The sequence below is a fragment of the Lepidochelys olivacea genome (genome assembly GCF_965140295.1).
Source record: "Lepidochelys olivacea isolate rLepOli2 genome assembly, chromosome: 8".
NCBI lineage: Eukaryota > Metazoa > Chordata > Testudines > Cheloniidae > Lepidochelys > Lepidochelys olivacea.
Genome location: NC_140418.1, coordinates 35,228,615 through 35,248,727, shown reverse-complemented (window position 1 = coordinate 35,248,727; position 20,113 = coordinate 35,228,615). Strand labels below are relative to the sequence as shown.

Genomic DNA, 20,113 nt, shown 5'->3' with positions numbered 1-20,113 from the left:
TTTCCCCCCTAATCTCCAGAGATTCTTCTAGGTGGTGATTTCTCATTCTAAATGTAGAAAATATTAAAGTTGCTGATCCGTACTAGAAATGGGTGCTTAGATTACCAAATACCCGTGTGTGGATAAATTACTCAACATGCCTACGATCAGAAGAGGAAGTAATCCAGTAGATTTGAATGGAAACAAAGCTTCTAAAATAAAATGCTGGCATTGTCAAGAGTACATATAAGTAGAAGGACAGAAAGGATTCGGGTTCATCTCAGAGAAAGTCAGTTCAGCTTTAAGTGTAACATTAAACAAAGCTAGCTGGGTGGAAATTAGGATCCATCTCTATTCTGCCAACACTTTGAAGCTACCCACTATACCCATAATGATCATTTAAGTCCCTTTCCAGTGTCTTCCAACAGCTTTTCATTATCAGCTGCATTCAGGCGCAATTTGTCTGTGACACCCAAAGTGTGGCAGGACTCAGATTGTGCCATAAAAGCTTCTGAAATCTTCTGACAGTTTTAGCCATTGTCCCTCAAATGGTGCCATCAGCTGGGCACTGTCTATACCAGGGTTTGCAATACTGCAAGCAATGATGGAGTTGAACTGCCATTAGTAGTAGTGAGAAATGTACCTAAGGGAAGATTGTCAAGGAAATGCTAGTATGAAGAAAGGAGAAGTAAACCAGATACCAACTTCAAGTCATTACTTTGGTCTAGCCTGTTACAAGGAGCACCACTCATTTAAACCTAAAGCACTAGTCTTGCTGGGGTAGAGCAGAATTATCCCCCTCATTTCCTCACACTACCAAATGCGAGTGTCTGAGCAGGGTGCATATTAAAAGAGACAATCACCAAATCATTTCTACTATTATTTATTTTTTTAAATATTTTTGAAAAAATATAATTTTTTTACAATATTTTCAACTTAAACACTATTCACACTGAACACGTATGGCAGCTTAACCTACCCAAATATGAAGTTTAAGAAGCCAAAACTGTTCTAGCTTTATTAAAAGAAAAAAGTTGTTGTGCTGTAGACTATTGTGTAGTGATGATTAAACAAAGCAAGGGAAAAGCACCACTCAAATCACTAACGCTAAAGGTTTCTTGGTTAAATCCAGCTATCTTAAGGTTGTATGCTAAAAGTTACATAGACAGTGTGCTATGTATCCAAGTTCTTGGAAGAAATTGTGATGAAACTCACATCTCCTTAAATGTAATTAGGAAGTGAAACAAACATTTGTAACATGATAGACTGTAAATACAGGAAATTTCTTCCAACTGCTTATTTGTTAGTTCAGTAGCTGAGATCTAGGACTCTGTACAGGTCTGTGAAAGTCTGGTATGATAGTTCATTTACACTTCTCAAAAAGAAGAGCATGAAGTAAAGTTTTTCTTGATAAGGAAAAAAATTAACATTAGTAAAAATACTGAAACGGAAAGTTAGCTAATTTGCATAATGATCCGATAACCTTGCTTTTATTTTTAAGTTAAGGCATTATCAGGTGCAAATTAACACCAGTTGACATGTTTTAGTAACAGACCATCCTTAGTTAAATCCTGTTAAAAAGACAGAGTCTGCAAGAGGTTTTAAAAAATTTGGTACTTTGTCTCAACTTGACTGGTGCTTCTTACCTCACTGTCTCCTTCACAGAAAGCCAGGGTCCAATTATGTTTTCATTAAACTTTTGACAGCTTTTTACTTAATAACAGTCTCAGCACTTTTATTAAGCATGCAAGACTAACAAAACTTTGGCAATGCATAAGTGTAACACAGTGACGAGAAGAGAGAGCTTTTACAATTAAATCTTCTAATACTGGCTTCACAGTGTGGAAATTGTGCTACATCCACCAAAAGAGGGCCCAGTCTACTCATATATTTAGTACTTCACCCCTGGAACAAACTCCTTTGCGTTTGGATTCAGATTACTCTTGACCTGGGGAGAAAGACAACCAAATCACGGTATTACTTATATCTCACTTTTCCTGACCAATCAAAGCATTGTTCATAGCCATAGTTTACAAGTTTAAAGTGACAGACAATTTAACGTGAATTCTTGAATACACTAAATCCAGTGCAAAGAGGTTTAGAACCCTTCGCCTGTTCATCATGGCTATTAATATCTTTTTTTAAAAAAAAACAAACCCAAACAGCAGCAGCACCTAGAGGCTTCAATTAAATCAGAGTCCCATTGTGTTAGTACTTATTTAGTTTAGTGTTTAGTTTAGTTTTGTGTTTAGTACTTATTCGCATAGTGCCTAAGGAGAAAGTCCCTTCCCTGAAAAGCTGTAAGTTAAAGCCTGTAGTCTCCCAAAAACACCCAAAGCACCAGAGTTTTAATTCAGTCAAATTGACTCTGGACAAGTGTCACATGGTCTTTAACCTTATACATTTGTTTGTAGACCCATTCTGTATGTAACATAAGCAAACAGACTTGACGTTAGATTTAAATAATTTTAAGCCATTGACTGACTGGTTTTTCCTTCAAAGAAGAGTTATGTTGAAATATAATATGAATGTGCTTATTTCATAATTAGCCACCCTATAGCATTTCCAGAGAACTCAGGAATGTAAGAACTTCCATTTGGGCAATAAGCAGCACCAAGAGAAACTTCACTTTACACAATTTCCATGTATTGCCTAACAAAGGAAGAGAACAGAAACTGGGATAGCTGGAAGCATGAATTTATTTAAACTCTTAATTGGTTTACACATTAGTTTTGTCATCAGCATCTTGGTTACCACTTTATATTTTAGGCCAGTTGTATGTTTTGCTATCTTGAGTCATTGCGCTGAAAGATACATTGGCCTAGAAGTTACAATTTTATTTTTTCAAGGCTTATTGTGAAGTATCGATATTTAACAAGAAACTTCAAGTCCACAAGAACATTTCAGCAGTACAGTTTAGTGTGTGGTTGATCACTAGCATTAGTGTCAGGCTAGCAACAAATCTCTCTCTACTGTCGGATTTCTAGAGAAGTCCAACATTACTGAATGTACCCTGTGTACCTCTATCATGGGTCAATAGCCATTGCACTGAAGGCAGCTGCAAGAGGGTGTGCACTGAATATCAGGGACATTAGGCAGCTGTAATAAGTGTCAGCGTTGTATGTCTCAGCACTGCCATGTAGTTCCCTTGCTTTTGGGAGTGTCAGTTATAACATTTTATACTAGTTGCTCTTGCAAGTTAACTATTCTGGGCTAACAGGTACTTTCTGAAGCTTGTTTGGGTACTTTTAGTTCATTTCAACATCTTCGTAAATTTAAGAACAGTTCCTATTTTAGGAACCTAGACATTAAAATACTTCCAAGTACTTGTTAGGATATAGATATTCAGGCCTGTCTGTAAAGGCCTATACTCTAAGAATTTAGGTGTATCATCACTTAACTAGTTATAGCAGTATAAAAGAATCAAAATCACTGTCTGCCGGTGTAAGGGCCTTCTCTTACTGTGACAGTCTGAGGCCCTGTTCTTAGGCTAAGGCCTTTGGCTAAGCAACAGAGGCAGCCATAAGCTGGGAAGGGACAGGTCACATCCTCACATTCCAAACTAGTCACATTGAAATAAGGTCCTATTGGGCTGTTAGGAATACAATCCTGTCCTGATAATGCCTATCGCCTCCAGAGAAAGGGAAGTAAGTGCCTAGAAGATATAAAAGGAAACTTAGTTTGATAGCATCCTGTCTGGCAAGAACTCATTTATCAATAGCTGGGATGTGAAATCCTCATTTCTTTGTTGTTCTGTCATTGTAGTCCCCATTTCCCTATTGTTTGTCTGTATAATCTGTCTGGTTCTAGAAGTGAGCTGTAGCTCACGAAAGCTCATGCTCAAATAAATTGGTTAGTCTCTAAGGTGCCACAAGTACTCCTTTTCTTTCTGTCTGGTTCTGTGATCATTTGTCTGCTGTATAATTAATTTTGCTGGGTGTAAACTAATTAAGGTGGTGGGATATAATTGATGAAATAATCGTGTTACAATATTTTAGGATTGGTTAGTTAAATTTCAGTAAAATGATTGGTTAAGGTATAGCTAAGCAGAACTCAAGTTTTACTATATAGTCTGCAGTCAATCAGGAAGTAAGGGAGGGAAATGGGAACAGGGAATGGAGGTTGGAAATTGGAATCATGTTTAGCTAAGGGCAGGAATGGGAACAGGGACACAGGTAAGGCTCTGTGGTTTCAGAGCTGGGAAGGGGGACACTAAGGAAGGAAACTAGAATCATGCTTGCTGGAAGTTCACCCCAACAAATATCAAATTGTTTGCACCTTTGGACTTTGGGTATTGTTGCTCTCTGTTCATGAGAGAAGGACCAGGGAAGTAAGTGGGTGAAAGAATAAGCCCCCTAACACTTGTAAAGGAGAGTTAGCAAGATTTACACTAAGTTTTTGCAGAAGGTTTAGTTTTCCTGGCACAAATAATCATTCCTAAGTACAAGTAACAAGATCATCTCCACCTATTTTAAAGTTTTGGCCTGACAAATCAATAAATTAATGATACTGGCTACAGTCAATACAAATTTCGGTAATCTCTTTCAAAATGTTCTTCCAATATATCTCAAGCTATATCTGGACTGTATTATTTCAGTCCTAAGGCTCTATTTCCAACATGCCAAATTCTGTGATAGTTAACATGAGGGCTGGATGTATATCAGACTTTGTCTGTAACAAGAGCTGTTAAATTAAACCATTGCTGTTGGATTACATGCTATGCAGTCAGTATGTTCAACCTTTTGCCTTTCATTTAGTAACGATTTCTGCCAAGCAGCGTATACACCCACACACCACTAGTATTTGTGGCATGAACTGTGCAAAACACCCATGCAATTCTATGGACAATCCCAAAGAACTTCAGCCACTATCACATTCCATACCATTTTTGGTATAAACAGTACTGTACCTAATAATTTAGTATTTCCCCCTTACAAGTGCATATCAGGTTAAAGAGATTTCTGGATTATGTATGGGATCTGAGCTGGAGAGCCATGATATTACTGATAATTGGTTGTTGCTGTTGGTTTTTTTTATTAGCCATTTTAATGACCCATCAAAGCACGTAGAGTCTTTTGGAAGGTGATTTTTTTAAAAATTTCAAATACAAAGTTATTAAGAACAAGCAGAGAGGAAACATACCACCAGATCCTCCAGTGATGAGCTGTCACTGATAACGAGGTCATTAAACTGGTCCTGGATTTGATCCATTGTTTGTGGGAGGTCTCGAGCGGGAATAAACCACTCATGTTCTTCCTCCTCTTCCAGCATTTCCTGGAAACAACGCTCAATAAATTCTTCTTCCCATAACTCCTCTTCAATCTAAAGTTAGAAAGGGGAAAAGAGTGTTCTGGTGGGTAAGTGTCTCTATGGCAGTGGTTCTCAACCCTCGACCCAATCAGCACACAGCTGCAGTCCATGTGACATCCTCATGGCTACACCGGTAGAATATGTATTGTGTGGACACAGCCCACAACACAGACAGCTGCATATGCAGCCCACAATGGTAAATGGAGCAGTGGTTCTCAACCTATCATATCTGCACAGTTAACTCAGCACCCAGGTGTGAGCAGCCACAGTGCAAAGCCCTGCGTGAATTACCATGCGCTCACTGGTTCTGTGCCCGTGTGTGTGTATAACTAGGATTTCTGGGGGACATAAGAACACAAAAACAACCCCACTGGGTAATACCAATGGTCCATCTAACCCAGTACCCTGTCTTCCAACAGCGGCCAATGCCAGGTGCTTCAGAGGGAATGAACAGAACAGGTAATCATTGAGCAACCCATCCCATCATCAACTCTCAGCTTCTGGCAGTCAGAGGCTAGAGACACCCAGAGCCTGGGGTTGCATCCTTGACATTTTGGCTAACAGCCATTGATGGACCCATCCTCCATGACCTTATTAAGTTCTTTTTTTGAACTGAGTTATAATTTTTGGCCTTTACAACATCCCCTGGCAATGAGTTCCACACATTGACTGTGCATTGTGTGAAGTAGTACTTCCTTTTGTTTGTTTTAATCCTGCTACCTATTAATTTCATTGGCTGATCCCTGGTTCTTGTGCTACATGAAAGAGTAAACAATACCTCCTCACTTTCTCCACCCAGTCAAGATTTTATAGACCTCTCTCATATCCCCCACAGTGGTCTCTTTTCCAAGCTGAAAAGTCCCAGTCTTTTTAATCTCTCCTCACAGGGAAGCTGTTCCATACCATTAGTTGTTTTTCTTGCCCTTCTCTGTACCTTTTTCTATTCTAATAGATCTTTTTCAGATGTGGTGATCAGACTGGCGCACACTATTCAAGGTGTGAGCACATACCATGGATTTATAGAGTGTTACTATGCTATTTTCTGTCTTATTATCTATTCCTTTCCTAATGCTTCCTAATATTGAGCTTTTTTGACTGCCACTGCATATTGAGCAGATGTTTTCAGAAAACTATCAACAATGTCTCTTTCTTTAATGGTAACAGCTAATTTAGATCCCATCATTTTGTATATATAGTTGGGATTACATTTTCCAATGTGCATTACTTTGAATTTATCAACATTTAATTCATCTGCCATTGTTACTCCTGGGGGAATTCTGCTCCAAAAAATTAAAAATTCTGCACACAATATTTGTCAAAACAACACTATGTAATCACGCCAGTTTCAATTATTTTGTTAATTTATTTCAAAACACCGGTCAGCATGTGTGTAACAATAGAAACAAAAGACATTTTCCCAGGAGCAGAGAGTTAAAGAAATCCCTATGACAACCCAGTTCCTGTTTCTTTGCCCTCTCCCACCCGAGCCTGCCAGACACTCACTCTCCCCCAGAGCCCAGCTGTGTCCCCCCCCCCCCGGCCCAGACACACACACACCCTACCCCCAGAGCCCAGCTCCACGTTCCCTCTCCCCCCAGCCCAGACACGCAGACCCTACCCTCCTAGAGCCCAGGGATTCAGAGGGAGAAACAGCCTGATGCTAGGTCCCAGGGCTTGCTCAGCATTTCCTGCGTGTTGCTGTCTCCTTACTTCAGGGTGTGTGGGAAACTGCAGCTGCTGGAAACCTTCCAGTTCCCTCTCCCTCAACACAGCCTTGTCTTCTATTTGTGAGCTGGGCTCTGCCGGGTCCAGCAGCCCCTAGTGGTGGCCAACATCTCTGCAGCCTATTTCTATGGGGAAAAATGGAAATTCTGCAAGCCCAACATTAATTTCCACAAAATTCTGTATTGTGCAGTGGTGCAGAACTCCTCGAGGAGTACATTGTGTTGCCCCGTCACCCAGTTTTGTGAGATCCCTTTGTAAGAAGGGTTTCTTCAGGTATGTTGGCAACAAGAAGAAAGCCAAGGAAAGTGTGGGCCCCTTAATGAATGAGGGAGGCAACCTAGTGACAGAGGATGTGGAAAAAGCTAATGTACTCAATGCTTTTTTTGCCTCTGTCTTCACTAACAAGGTCAGCTCCCAGACTGCTGCGCTGGGCATCACAACATGGGGAACAGATGACCAGCCCTCTGTGGAGAAAGAGGTGGTTAGGGACTATTTAGAAAAGCTGGACGTGCACAAGTCCATGGGGCCGGACAAGTTGCATCCGAGAGTGTTAAAGGAACTGGCGGCTGTGATTGCAGAGCCATTGGCCACTATCTTTGAAAACTCGCGAACGGGGGAAGTCCCGGATGACTGGAAAAAGGCTAATGTAGTGCCAATCTTTAAAAAAGGGAAGGAGGAGGATCCTGGGAACTACAGGCCAGTCAGCCTCACTTCAGTCCCCGGAAAAATCATGCAGCAGGTCCTCAAAGAATCAATCCTGAAGCACTTACATGAGAGGAAAGTGATCAGGAACAGTCAGCATGGATTCACCAAGGGAAGGTCATGCCTGACTAATCTAATCGCCTTCTATGATGAGATTACTGGTTCTCTGGATGAAGGGAAAGCAGTGGATGTATTGTTTCTTGACTTTAGTAAAGCTTTTGACACGGTCTCCCACAGTATTCTTGTCAGCAAGTTAAAGAAGTACGGGCTGGATGAATGCACTATAAGGTGGGTAGAAAGTTGGCTAGATTGTCGGGCTCAACGGGTAGTGATCAATGGCTCCATGTCTAGTTGGCAGCCGGTGTCAAGTGGAGTGCCCCAGGGGTCGGTCTTGGGGCCGGTTTTGTTCAATATCTTCATAAATGATCTGGAGGATGGTGTGGATTGCATTCTCAGCAAATTTGCAGATGATACTAAACTGGGAGGAGTAGTAGATACACTGGAGGGCAGGGATAGGATACAGAGGGACCTAGACAAATTGGAGGATTAGGCCAAAAGAAATCTGATGAGGTTCAATAAGGATAAGTGCAGGGTCCTGCACTTAGGACGGAAGAACCCAATGCACAGCTACAGACTAGGGACCGAATGGCTAGGCAGCAGTTCTGCAGAAAAGGACCTAGGGGTGACAGTGGACGAGAAGCTGGATATGAGTCAGCAGTGTGCCCTTGTTGCCAAGAAGGCCAATGGCATTTTGGGATGTATAAGTAGGGGCATAGCGAGCAGATCGAGGGACGTGATCGTCCCCCTCTATTCGACATTGGTGAGGCCTCATCTGGAGTACTGTGTCCAGTTTTGGGCCCCACACTACAAGAAGGATGTGGATAAATTTGAAAAATTTCGGCGAAGAGCAACAAAAATGATTAGGGGTCTGGAACACATGACTTATGAGGAGAGGCTGAGGGAACTGGGATTGTTTAGTCTGCAGAAGAGAAGAATGAGGGGGGATTTGATAGCTGCTTTCAACTACCTGAGAGGTGGTTCCAGAGAGGATGGTTCTAGACTATTCTCAGTGGTAGAAGAGGACAGGACAAGGAGTAATGGTCTCAAGTTGCAGTCGGGGAGGTTTAGGTTGGATATTAGGAAAAACTTTTTCACTAGGAGGGTGGTGAAACACTGGAATGCGTTGCCTAGGGAGGTGGTGGAATCTCCTTCCTTAGAAGTTTTTAAGGTCAGGCTTGACAAAGTCCTGGCTGGGATGATTTAATTGGGGATTGGTCCTGCTTTTAAGCAGGGGGTTGGACTAGATGACCTCCTGAGGTCCCTTCCAACCCTGATATTCTATGATTCTATGAACTCCTTGCAGTCTGCTTTGGACTTATCTTGAGTAATTTTGTGCCATCTGCAAATCTTGCCACCTATTTACCCCTTTTTCCAGATCATTTATGAATATGTTGAACAGCACTGATCTCAGTACAGATCCCTGGGAGACACCTCTATATACATCTCGCCATTCTGAAAACGGACCATTTATTTTTACCATTTCCTGTCTTTTAACCAGTTACTGATCCAGGACAGTACCTTTCCTCTTATCCCTTGACTGCTTGAAATATCGCATGGTTCTCTGTACTGCAGTAAGCTAAGCCACTCTGATTCTTTCCTAGTGAATTGTGGGAGAACCTGTCTACTTGTCTGTCCTGGGTATGCAAGAGGAATTGTGGGAAGGCTATCAGCACTCAAATAGTTTAGCCTGTGTCCTCACTGCACGATAAGAAGGTTACCAGCCTGAATGAAGGAAGAACCCAGGCTCTAACCCACAACTCCAACCAGTCCAGCTAGCCTGGGTTGAAAACACCATTGAATTCACTTGAGCGAGGTGTGTGTGTGTGTTTGGAAAGGGGTTAGGGGAAGCACCTGAGTAAGAGCGTAAGTGAATACTCTAAAAACGACATAATTAAGGCTAAGATAATGTCACGGAAGCTGTGCCCTACGGCGACACTCGTGACAGTGGGAGCCCCGCAGCTGACCAGCTGCAGCTGGCAACCCCACAACAGCCCAGCCTGGCCTTCGCGGGCAGCAGGGAACCCCCCTGCAGCTGCCCATCAGCTGCAACTGGCGGGACACCCCCCCGCAACTGACCGGCTGCCGCCATCAGCAGCAACACCTGAGCTGCCCAGCTTCACTACTGGAAGGGACCTCCCGCAGCTCTCCTGCCACCGCTGGGCGGTGGGGGGAAGCCACCACAGCCACTGGGGTCCCTGCAGCTCCCAGCCGCTAGGGGGTGGGTGGATGCAGGGTGCTGGACCCTCCTCCCTCCCCATTTTGTCAGGGATGTTTTTAGTAAAAGTCAGGGACAGGTCATGGCTTCTCTGATTATTTGTTTATTGCCCATGACCTGTCTCTGACTTTTACTAAAAACATCCATGACAAAATCATAGTCTTAGACATAATCCTTAACAAAAGTATTGCTGACAAGCTTTGGAGAGAGTTCTATCTGACAGCAGCATCACTGTGCTGCAGGACCCAGACAGAATAAAAAGCAGCAAATAAAGATGGGCACCCCATGTCTGCCAGGCATAGCCAGGGAACAAAGGTGACCCAGGGAACAGATTAAGATTAGAAAATGTGTTCAGAGGAAGCTGAACAAGTCTTTCTCCACTCTTACAGTTTACTCCAACAGATTTGGCTCATGCACTCAAAAGTTAGGAAATGCCAGAATTAAGGTTCCTTGTACAACCTTAATGCGTATTCACAAGGGGGCTGAATTATGACTCAACCTTCAGTTACATGAATGCATTTTCACACAGCCCTCATGGAAAGAGGCAACTGCTCATTATTTCTTTTTTATCCCCGTCGTCCACTGCGTGGACCTTCCCTATTTACAGAATATAGTTCAGACCCTGCAGTGAACAATGCAATATTAATTTCATCAGTCGTTTTGAGGATGCTGTTCAGCAGGGCTGATCTACACTGAAAAGTTAGGTTGACCCAGCTATGTCGCTCAGGGGTGTGAAAAATCCCTGGTGTGGAAAGCACTAGGTCAACAGCTACTGCCTCTTGGGGACATGGATTAACTACAGCCTCAGAACCCCTCCAGTCACCATAGAGGCTGTCTACGCTGAAGTGCTGCAGCTGTGCAGCTCTACCATTTTAAGTGTAGACACTGCCTTAGTCCCTCCCACAATAAGTGTATCTGCACATCTTCCCTGTAAGATAACAGCTCCATTTTACAGGCAGAGAAACTCAGAAAAGAAGGTTTGCCTAAGGCAACGCAGAGTCAGTGGCAGAGCCAGGAGTAGAACACAGGACCTCTGTACTCCATCCTGTGCTTATTCTCCAGGTCACACTGCAGTATCACAAGAAGTGCTTAGCACCCACAGCTCCCATGGACTTCAGTTGCAAGTATTCAATACTTCAAGAGCAAGGCCCCAGGTATCTCAAGGTGGGCACCTCCACACAATTAATAGCCACTTGCCAAAATGTTGGTTTAAGCGAGTCACTCAGCACCACACTGAATGTCTGTAGAAAAGGCAAGAAGAGAACAGAACTCTGGCATTTACCTGCCTCAACTACATGACTGTTCTCCCTCCTATAGTCCCCTGCCTGGTTTTCTATACACCTTTAAACTTCTAGAGAGAAGGCGGCAGGGATCCCACAAATGGCTTCATTCACTACACAACCCTGGTTCATTCTGAGCATTAACCATCCTACACACTGAATAAAGCACAGGGGGTCCCAAGAAAAAATTGTCTAATTACATATTATCATAATGCATATGCACAAAGGGCAGAATTTACACTGCACAAGCAACCTAAATTCTAGTGTTTCCTGACTTTGTAACCTAAATAGCCTTTTTTTTTCTTTTATAGTTTCTGAATGGTATTTCCTCGGTTTTTCCTAAAGGAAAACGGTGAAATCAATTTCTGTTACATGCAATTGCAACAACTGCCCCATCAGTAGGGTTTAAATCCTGAACCCTCAGCACTGCAAGACAGACTGCTAACATTTGAACTATAGGACTAGCTACCCCCTCATGGGTAGGGGAGGGTAGCAGTGGTTATATGCTACAGAGGCCATGTATTGAGTGAGAAAGGGAGTGGTTGGGGGAAGCCTCTCTCCCCCCATCCCAGGAGACGAGCAACTGAGCCCATGAGCCAAATCTGGAGGGGCAGAGGTTTGTTTTGGGGGATTCTGGCATAGCTGCCAGAGCTCCCTCAAAGCAGCTTCAGATTCCCAAAGCTGGTTTTGAGTAAGGATGTTCATATTTAATTATTTTGGCAGCACAATATTGCTAACAGTGCAAGTGAGAAGAAAATGGAGATTTTCATAAGTTTGTAACACAACTAACAAATGAAATTTCATAGTGCAGAGAAAGAAGCTCTTTTCTAAATCCAAAGTCTTCAAAGAATTTCAGAGGCCTGCTGTAAACAGGTGTAAATCCTTCAAGAAAGAAGTCAAAAATCTTTTATAAAGGAAAGCATTAGGCACTTAAATATAGGGGTCACTACCAACTCCCCCTCTAATACTATGTTGCCTCAAGATTCCCATGACCAAGTAGGGTTCTGCAGGTGGATTTATAAAGGCCAATGGTGTACTTGTAGGCATGTTTTTCACCTGGTTATATCTTAAAAGCACAGTAACCTGGCCTCATGAGATTTAAACACCCCCCCCCCCACAAAGGGTCTCATGAGAAGTCTTCGAACCCACAGTTCTTTCCTGTAAGCCACACTGTGGAAGACAGCTTTACACACAGCATATTCTCATGTAATTCTGTGCTAACAAAACAAAACTGTACTTCTACAGTGTTTTTCATCCAGTCATCAAAAGATGGGCAGTTACTTATTTTACTGGTGGGGTAATCGAATCACTGATTGAAACTTTCCTACAGTAACATCAGCAACCCAGTGGCAGAATCAAGACTAGAGCCCAGGTCTACAGACTACCTAGTCTCTACTCCAGTCACTAGACCATGCTGTCTTCCCTGTGAGCTAGAAACACAAGTGGAATACACAACAGATCTGAAAACTGTAAAGCAACTTACCTGTCTGTTAAACTCCTCTTCATTTTCCATCCACATATACTCAGCGAATGGATTGTCGTCTTCATGAGAGTGACCATTAATAATCACATCTTCGTTGATGATGCTTGGGCTAGTACTGCTGCGACTTGGATCTTTCATGGTTGAGCCTTTGAGTTGAAGCCTGAAAGTAATTGCAGTAATCAAAGACTTAAATTTGGCATCTGTATAAACCCCATCCAGTAACCATTAGTAAACACCGGACCTGTATTTACAGACTCCAGTCACCAACAGAAAAATCAAGCGTAGTTGTGGAGCTTGTAAATGACCACCACCCCACAGAGTTACAACTTCTGCTAGCTACGCAAAAGTCACATAATGGCAAGATGTGGGAGAACCCTAACAGAAGTTCAATTTACATTTTAAACTCTGCTCTGTGTACATTCAAGAAGTTTTCCTTGTAATTACCTCAATAAGCCCCACCAAAACACTAAGAGGCCTGCTGATCTACACCTAAAGCTTAGGTCAACCTAGCTACATCACTCAGGGGTGAGAAGAGTTCAGAGAGATGAATTCAGGTACGTTAAGCCAACCTAAGCCCCGGTGTAGACACCCTACGTCAATGGAAGAATTAGTCCTTTGACTTAGCTACCACCTCTCATGGGGATGGATTTACTAGTGACAGAAAAACTCTCTTCGTCACTGTCGTAAGCATCTACACTACAGTGGAGTTGCTGCAGCACTTGCCAACACACACAACTTTGAAAGCAAAGGTTTTTTTGTAGATATGAGCAAAATGATTGGGAAAGTGTTCAAAAGTGAGTTTTCAACATACCTGTACCTTTATAACCTCTTTTCTGAATTAAAGTCCCCATAAAGACATTATCCCTACTACTACAGGTGAGGTAACTAATGTTTCAGGGGATTGAATTCTTTTGAGGAGACTGGGGCAAGGTGGAGGTGGTCTAAAAAGTGAGACTTTACAGAACACCACGCATGCATGGATGGACTTTCAGATGGTCATTTCACTGCTCAGACACCCTGGGAAAGTTCAGAGAGACTGCAGTCACTGTATTTTAATTTGGTTCTCTCATACGCAGCCACTTTGGGCTTGTCTACACTTGAAATGCTACAGCAGCACAACTGCACCACTGTAGCGCTTCAGCATTAAAACTGCCTAAACTGATGAGAGGGATTCTACTGTCAGAACAGGTAATCTCCAGGAGAGGTGGTATTGTAGCCATCTATGCTGGAGGTTAGGTTGCCTTAACTATGCTGCTCAGGGGTGTGTGGATTTTTTCACACCCCCCCCCCAGTGATGTAATTAAGCAATCTTAATTTTCCTAGTGTAGACCAGGCCTTTGATGGGACAATTCTATAGTTACCCCATTAACAAAAGCCCACTGACTGAGGAATTTCATCTAAGAGATCATATTTAGGATAAACTGGAAGACAAGACAAGCTTGTCATAGATCCCAAATCACTCTCAGTATGTTTAGCATTAACACATTTGCATAAATTCTAGAGTCAATTTCTCCTTTTGAGGTTAGGATTCTGCATTAGCCCTGCAGTACACAAGGAAGTCATCATAGCATACAGAGTTTTTGAGTTCAGGACTCTGGCAGGTATAATATGTGAAAAAATTCAAATCTTTGTTATAAAACTGCATTTGTAATTTAAACCTAGACTTATGACAAATCCCACAATTTTAGTCTTTGCCAGTTTACAAGGTGTAGGTTCAATAGTATTCAGTATCATAACCCTTTTACAAGGCTGGCAGGCCATGAAGATCAAACAGAAACATATCACTTCTGAATCTATTTGAGTTGTAAACAGAAGAGTGGTTATTCAGCCCTTCATTTTCAGTTTATTTTGTTTAAGATTTCCCTGGAATTTATCAGTGTTTATTACAAAAATTAAAAATGGGTGAAAAGTGGCACAAAACCTAACTATTATTCTGGCTAAATATTGGGATTAACATTCAGGGATGGGAGGACAGAAAAAAGCAAAGAGAAAAGTAAGAGTATTGAAAATAAAAGCAGTTTAATGCTGTGGTTTATTCTGAACTGTACATTAAGAGTACGTACACATGCACATCTTTCACGACACTGCCTTGCTCTGACAGCCAAGCATTTACACTTAGACTCAATAACACATCTACCTAATGTAATGGATTGGATTTTCTTAACATAATCAGTATTTTCATGTACTTTAGTCCAAAATCTGGGTGAAAAAAAATCAGTAAAAACGGATTAGCTTTTGTAAAACACAAACAAAATTTACAAATTTTAAAAAATGGTAAAAACTGAAAACAAAGAACCTGACAGTCCAAACTAAAAGGCCAATGTTTTGGTCTATGCTGCATTTAAACCTAGACATTCTTTTACTAGTCTTAGGAAACTTGACTATTCTGACCCCAAGACACCAGGTTTACTTTTGAATCTAATCACCTCATGCATTTCATGGTGTTTTTCTCGCCATTTACTATAATTAAGGGAGCTGTGTTCACATACAGAGTTCCTTCTTGGCAGCCCAATTTCTCCTCCTACTGGATGCTGTAGTGAGGTCATTGATACTACGACATCACAATAATTTGTGTGAGATATTAGTTCAAAACAAGATTATGACTTTGCAGATCTCTTTATTGAGATGATGTAAAAGTGGATCAAGCAGAAGGTGAACAAAATCAACTTTATCAAACCAGCTGGGGATACAGAGAGATACTGTCAAAGTAAGTTTTTGAGTAAGTAATTGGCTGTATCGAAAGATGAGAGTCTTAAAAACCACCCATGTACACCCTGGTACGCTTACTACAGTAGCCATATTAGCTATTAGGGCTTAGAAACGCTGGATTCTATCTTTGGAGATCTATGCCATAGATTGCTTCAGAGAAATTGATTCTTGGATTATGAGAGTTCTAGGTCAAAGCTTCAGCTTGTCTAAATATCAACAAGACATTGAACAAAGATCTTCTATATGCCTTTTTGAAATCAACTTGATATTGTATAGTGTTGATGAGGAAGATTAGCAGCTACCACTCCAGTTTGTTCCATTATGGACTTTATAATCCAAAACAAAGGAAAACAAAGTCAGTTTAACTCAACAGAAAATGCAACAAAATGAGATCAGAAATGAGATTACTGCCTGGTTAGCAATTAGCAGTATAAAGAACATAGTGGATTCTTTTTCTGGAGTTTTACTGAAACACTTTTGTAGTCCTATATTAAGCTGAAGAGCATTAAAACCAACATGACAATTCATATGCTTGTTTACATTTGTACTTTTTAAAAATGACTTCATTTACAGTATTTTGCTCTTCACTCTTTGCAGCTTACATTTAGAAGTTTACAAAATTAAAAAGCTTTCTAGAATTTATGTCATCTTTCCCTTCTATGGCAAGTTCTTCCCCACCCCCTTAGTTTGGATATCAACTTTGATATCAACATTACATGCGACTTTTTGCACACCAGCGTAATTACCCAGATTTTTTTCCAGGAATTAGCATATAGATATAATCTATCCTGTTTTATTAAAATCCATACAAAGTATGAAGAAAGATCTATCTAGTCATTTATAGTCCCCCAATATAGCTAAGCACCTCCCAAATATGTATGGTAGTATCCTCCACAGCTTTATGAGGAAGAGAAGTGTTTTTACAAGTAGGAACTTAGGCACAAAGTGATTTGCCCAACGACACAAAGAAACTGAATTCAGATTTCTTGAATCCCATGCTAGTGCCTAACCCAGAAAGATAATTCTGTGTATTTCAATTTTCTGCAGTAAAAAAAAAATCATTTTTAATGCAACATGCAGTATATCTCCACTTCTCCAAAACATGATCAGTTAATCTTCATAACTGATCACATTCATTAGGCAGACAAATTAAAATAGTCTTGATAGTTTCTGTAGCACTAGAAATAGGATGTGGTTGCACATGTAATTTGGCTGGTTCAGTAAAGCAGTGGATAAAGGAGGGCAGGCTGACAAACTAGACTGTCAAAAAGCCTTTGAAAAAAAATCCCACCCTAGAGGCTACTAAAGGAACCAAGGAGTCAGGAAGTGAGAGGCAGAACACTGTCATGGATCAAAAACAGCTGACACACAAAACAGTAGGAATAGTGGTCAATTTTTATTGTGGCTATAAGGAACACTGAGGCAACCTGCTGTTCACTTATCAGATTGACAAAAAGAAAAGAGTACTAGTGGCACCTTAGAGACTAACCAATTTATTTGAGCATAAGCTTTCGTGAGCTACAGCTCACTTCATCGGATGCATGAATGCATGATTGCATCAGATGAAGTGAGCTGTAGCTCACGAAAGCTTATGCTCAAAAAAAATTGGTTAGTCTCTAAGGTGCCACTAGTACTCTTTTCTTTTTGTGAATACAGACTAACACGGCTGCTACTCTGAAACCTGTCATTATCAGATTGAGTGTTTAATATATTGATGACTATGTAACAGGGTGGAGACTTCAGAAAAGTTATGCCATAATGAAACAGCTTCATCTGGAATAGTGTGCGTGGTCACTCAATCTCAAAACAGATATGCCATAACTAGAGATGGGTCAGAGAAAAGCAATAAGAATGATTAGGGGCATGGAAGAACTCTCATGGAGAGATTTAAAAGACTGAGACTGTTTAGTTTAGAAAGGAGGCATGATTAGCACATATAAAAGTAAATGGTGTAGAGAAAGTAGATCAACAGCTTTTGTTCTCTGTCTCATAACATCAGAGTAAAGGAACATTTGCTGAAATTAAAAGGTGGCAGGCAGATTTAGGATTGATTAAAAGAAAATATTTTCACACAATGCATATTTAGTTTGAAGATTAAGGACAAGAATTTAGCACGATTCAAAGAGACTAGATGTGAATATGGATCATAAGACTATCCAGACCTATAGTAGTTAATGTTAACGAAAAGTTTTGAAAGAGAAAAAGGCTCATGTTTCAGGTCTTAAAACAGATCTCTATTATGGATTAAGAGAAGACCCTTCATAGGGGGAGATTAACCCATATCTACTTACTGAGGGGATTCTTGCACCTACCTCCAAAGCATCTGGTGCTGACCACTGGACTGGACGGTCCACAGATGTAATTCAGTACAGTAATTCCAATGTTCCTCTACAAAAACTGATAGAGCTCCTTCCAAATTTCTAAAGTATTAAGCAGTACTGTAGAGACTGACCAACAGCATCCTCTTAACATTTACTGGTAGCAGTTGACTGAACATTAAGCAAAGTTATGTTACTATGCCAAAAGAATAAAAAACCTCACTGCAGTGTTATGTTTGTTTACACTACTGCAATTTTATTTCTCTGGCTCTGGCTTCACTAAATTCTTGGTCACATTATCTAAACAGATTTAGCAAGAGCCAATTACTAAATAAACAAGATTAAGAAACCAATTAATGATATGGAGAAGCCATATGATAAAATCCATGCAGGATGCAAACATATCACTCTGCATAGAAGAATATTTCAAAAATACTTCAGTTTTCCTTAATGGACGTGCTAGTGAATAAACTGAGAAATGAAGCTTTGTTAGCGTGATCGGACAAATAGCATAGAAATCACTATTAATACTAAACTGAAATCAAGATGCAATAAGAACAGACTTGAAAGTCAAGGCAGCCTGTTCTGTTTCAATTCTAAGTCAGAACTGGTTAGCCCAAGTCAGTTTCATTCAGGTAAAAAATGCCTATATTTTAACAGCAAGCCTGCTAAAACTCCTAAAGCCTTTTGTAGCCAACTGTAGAAAGGCATTAATACAGAGATCCACCCACTTACAAATTTCAAGGCATAGTGAAGAAAAACTTACGCTGTGTGATTTTGGGCAAGCCAAATATAGTATATATATAAAATGGACATAGTATCTTCTTCACAGGGGCGAAGATGGTTTTAATTAATGTTTATGAGAAGGCTTTAAAGTGCTGAGATGGAAGGCATCACAAATTTAATTAAGTTGTGAAATAAAAATTTTGAAGCTCTCAGATAGAAAGCCCTACAGAAGTGCCAACTATTTGTGTGGGGTTCCGTTACACCATTATCTCAATTAGAAGTTTAAGCTGTTTCCGTATCATCACTCAACTGGACAAAAGGAGGACTTGTGGCACCTTAGAGACTACAAATTTATTAGAGCATAAGCGTTGGTGAGCTACAGCTCACTTCATCAGCATGCATCCCACAGAGTGAGCTGTAGCTCACGAACGCTTATGCTCTAATAAATGTGAGAGTCTCTAAGGTGCCACAAGTCCTCCAGTTCTTTTTACGGATACAGACTAACACGGCTGCTACACTGAAACCTGTCAACTGGACAGACAGCAGCTGGACTGGAACTATTTATTACCGGAGCTGAGCTCCAGTACGGTTCCTGCCCAGGGCATCCCCCCGAACCTGGGCAGCACTCGGACCTAGAGGGGCTGCTCTGTTGCAGAGCACTCCGCACGGCACGGCGCCTTACGGCAGCGAGAACGGGACCAGGCACCGAACGGCAGGTGCCTGAATCCCTGGTCCCGCTCCATGCAGGGGGGCAGAGTGCCACTGCCCTTCCCCGCCCCGGATCCGACTTGCTCCCCTCCCGTGGCGGCTCGCCAAGCACATGCCTCTGCCTCCCGAAGGCTGCCCCAGCGCTAGGGATGGCCACGCCAGCTGGGGCTGTGCCCCAAGCCCTCTCCTCATGAGCCCGCAGGCTCCGCGCTGCTGCCCCGGAGAGCCCACCCCCCACCAGGGCCGCGCTCCCATGTGGAGGTCCCTGCAGGAATGCCCGGCGAGGTGCCAAGGAGGCAGGTCCCGCAAGCGGAGTAGCCGCGGCATGCCCAAGCCCCACCCCCTCCCGGTGACGAGTCCCCGCGCGAGCCGCAGGGAGCAGCTGAACCCCCCAGGCGCGCGCCCGAAGCTCACCACTATGTCGCGCGCGTGTGCCCGACGCCCCGCCTACTCCCCGCCGCGCGCGCTTTGTTCGCCAACAATAAGGCCACCTCGCCGATCTCGTCTGTGTGTGTGAGGGGGCGAGTGCTATCCCATCATGCCACGCGCGCGGCCAGAGACACCCCTTTCTTCCCCCACAGTACCCGGATGGAGAGCCCGAGACAATAGACAGGCGCCATTAGACGACCCAGGCCTTCGGCTCCGGATCCTTCAGGGGAGCCTCCCTCCCCCGCACAGAGCCCGGGGGGAGGAACGGTCCCCGCCACCTTCCCCCAGCCGGGCTGGCTCGAACCCCACCTCCCCGGGCCCACCTGCTGTTGGGAGCGGGATGGCAGAGGGTGCGCGCTGGGGCTCCGAGCTGGTCTCTTCCGCCTCGTGCCCCCCCACTCTTTATTCGGGTTCTTCTCCCTCCACCCCTTTCCCCTTCCAAACACAACAGCCAGGCCGGATGTGAAAT

The 20,113-nt window shown here is 42.4% G+C and overlaps 1 protein-coding gene across 3 annotated transcripts; it reads right to left on the bottom strand.

Moving 5' to 3' along the window:
- Positions 1–902: 902 nt before the first annotated feature.
- Positions 903–20,113, bottom strand: PAIP2 (poly(A) binding protein interacting protein 2). Of its 3 annotated transcripts, XM_084635732.1 has the most exons (5): positions 19,968–20,097; positions 17,776–17,883; positions 12,755–12,914; positions 5,122–5,301; positions 903–1,927 (listed from the first exon to the last, which is right to left on the bottom strand). In XM_084635732.1, exons 2-5 carry the CDS (start codon positions 17,784–17,786, stop codon positions 1,871–1,873), a joined length of 408 nt encoding a protein of 135 aa, XP_084491858.1. In that variant the 5' UTR covers positions 17,787–17,883; positions 19,968–20,097; the 3' UTR covers positions 903–1,870. The 3 variants fall into 3 exon arrangements, with proteins under 3 accessions (XP_084491858.1, XP_084491857.1, XP_084491856.1); XM_084635731.1 differs by lacking the exons at positions 17,776–17,883; positions 19,968–20,097 and adding an exon at positions 19,630–19,758; XM_084635730.1 differs by lacking the exon at positions 17,776–17,883 and having other exon boundaries at positions 904–1,927; positions 19,968–20,113.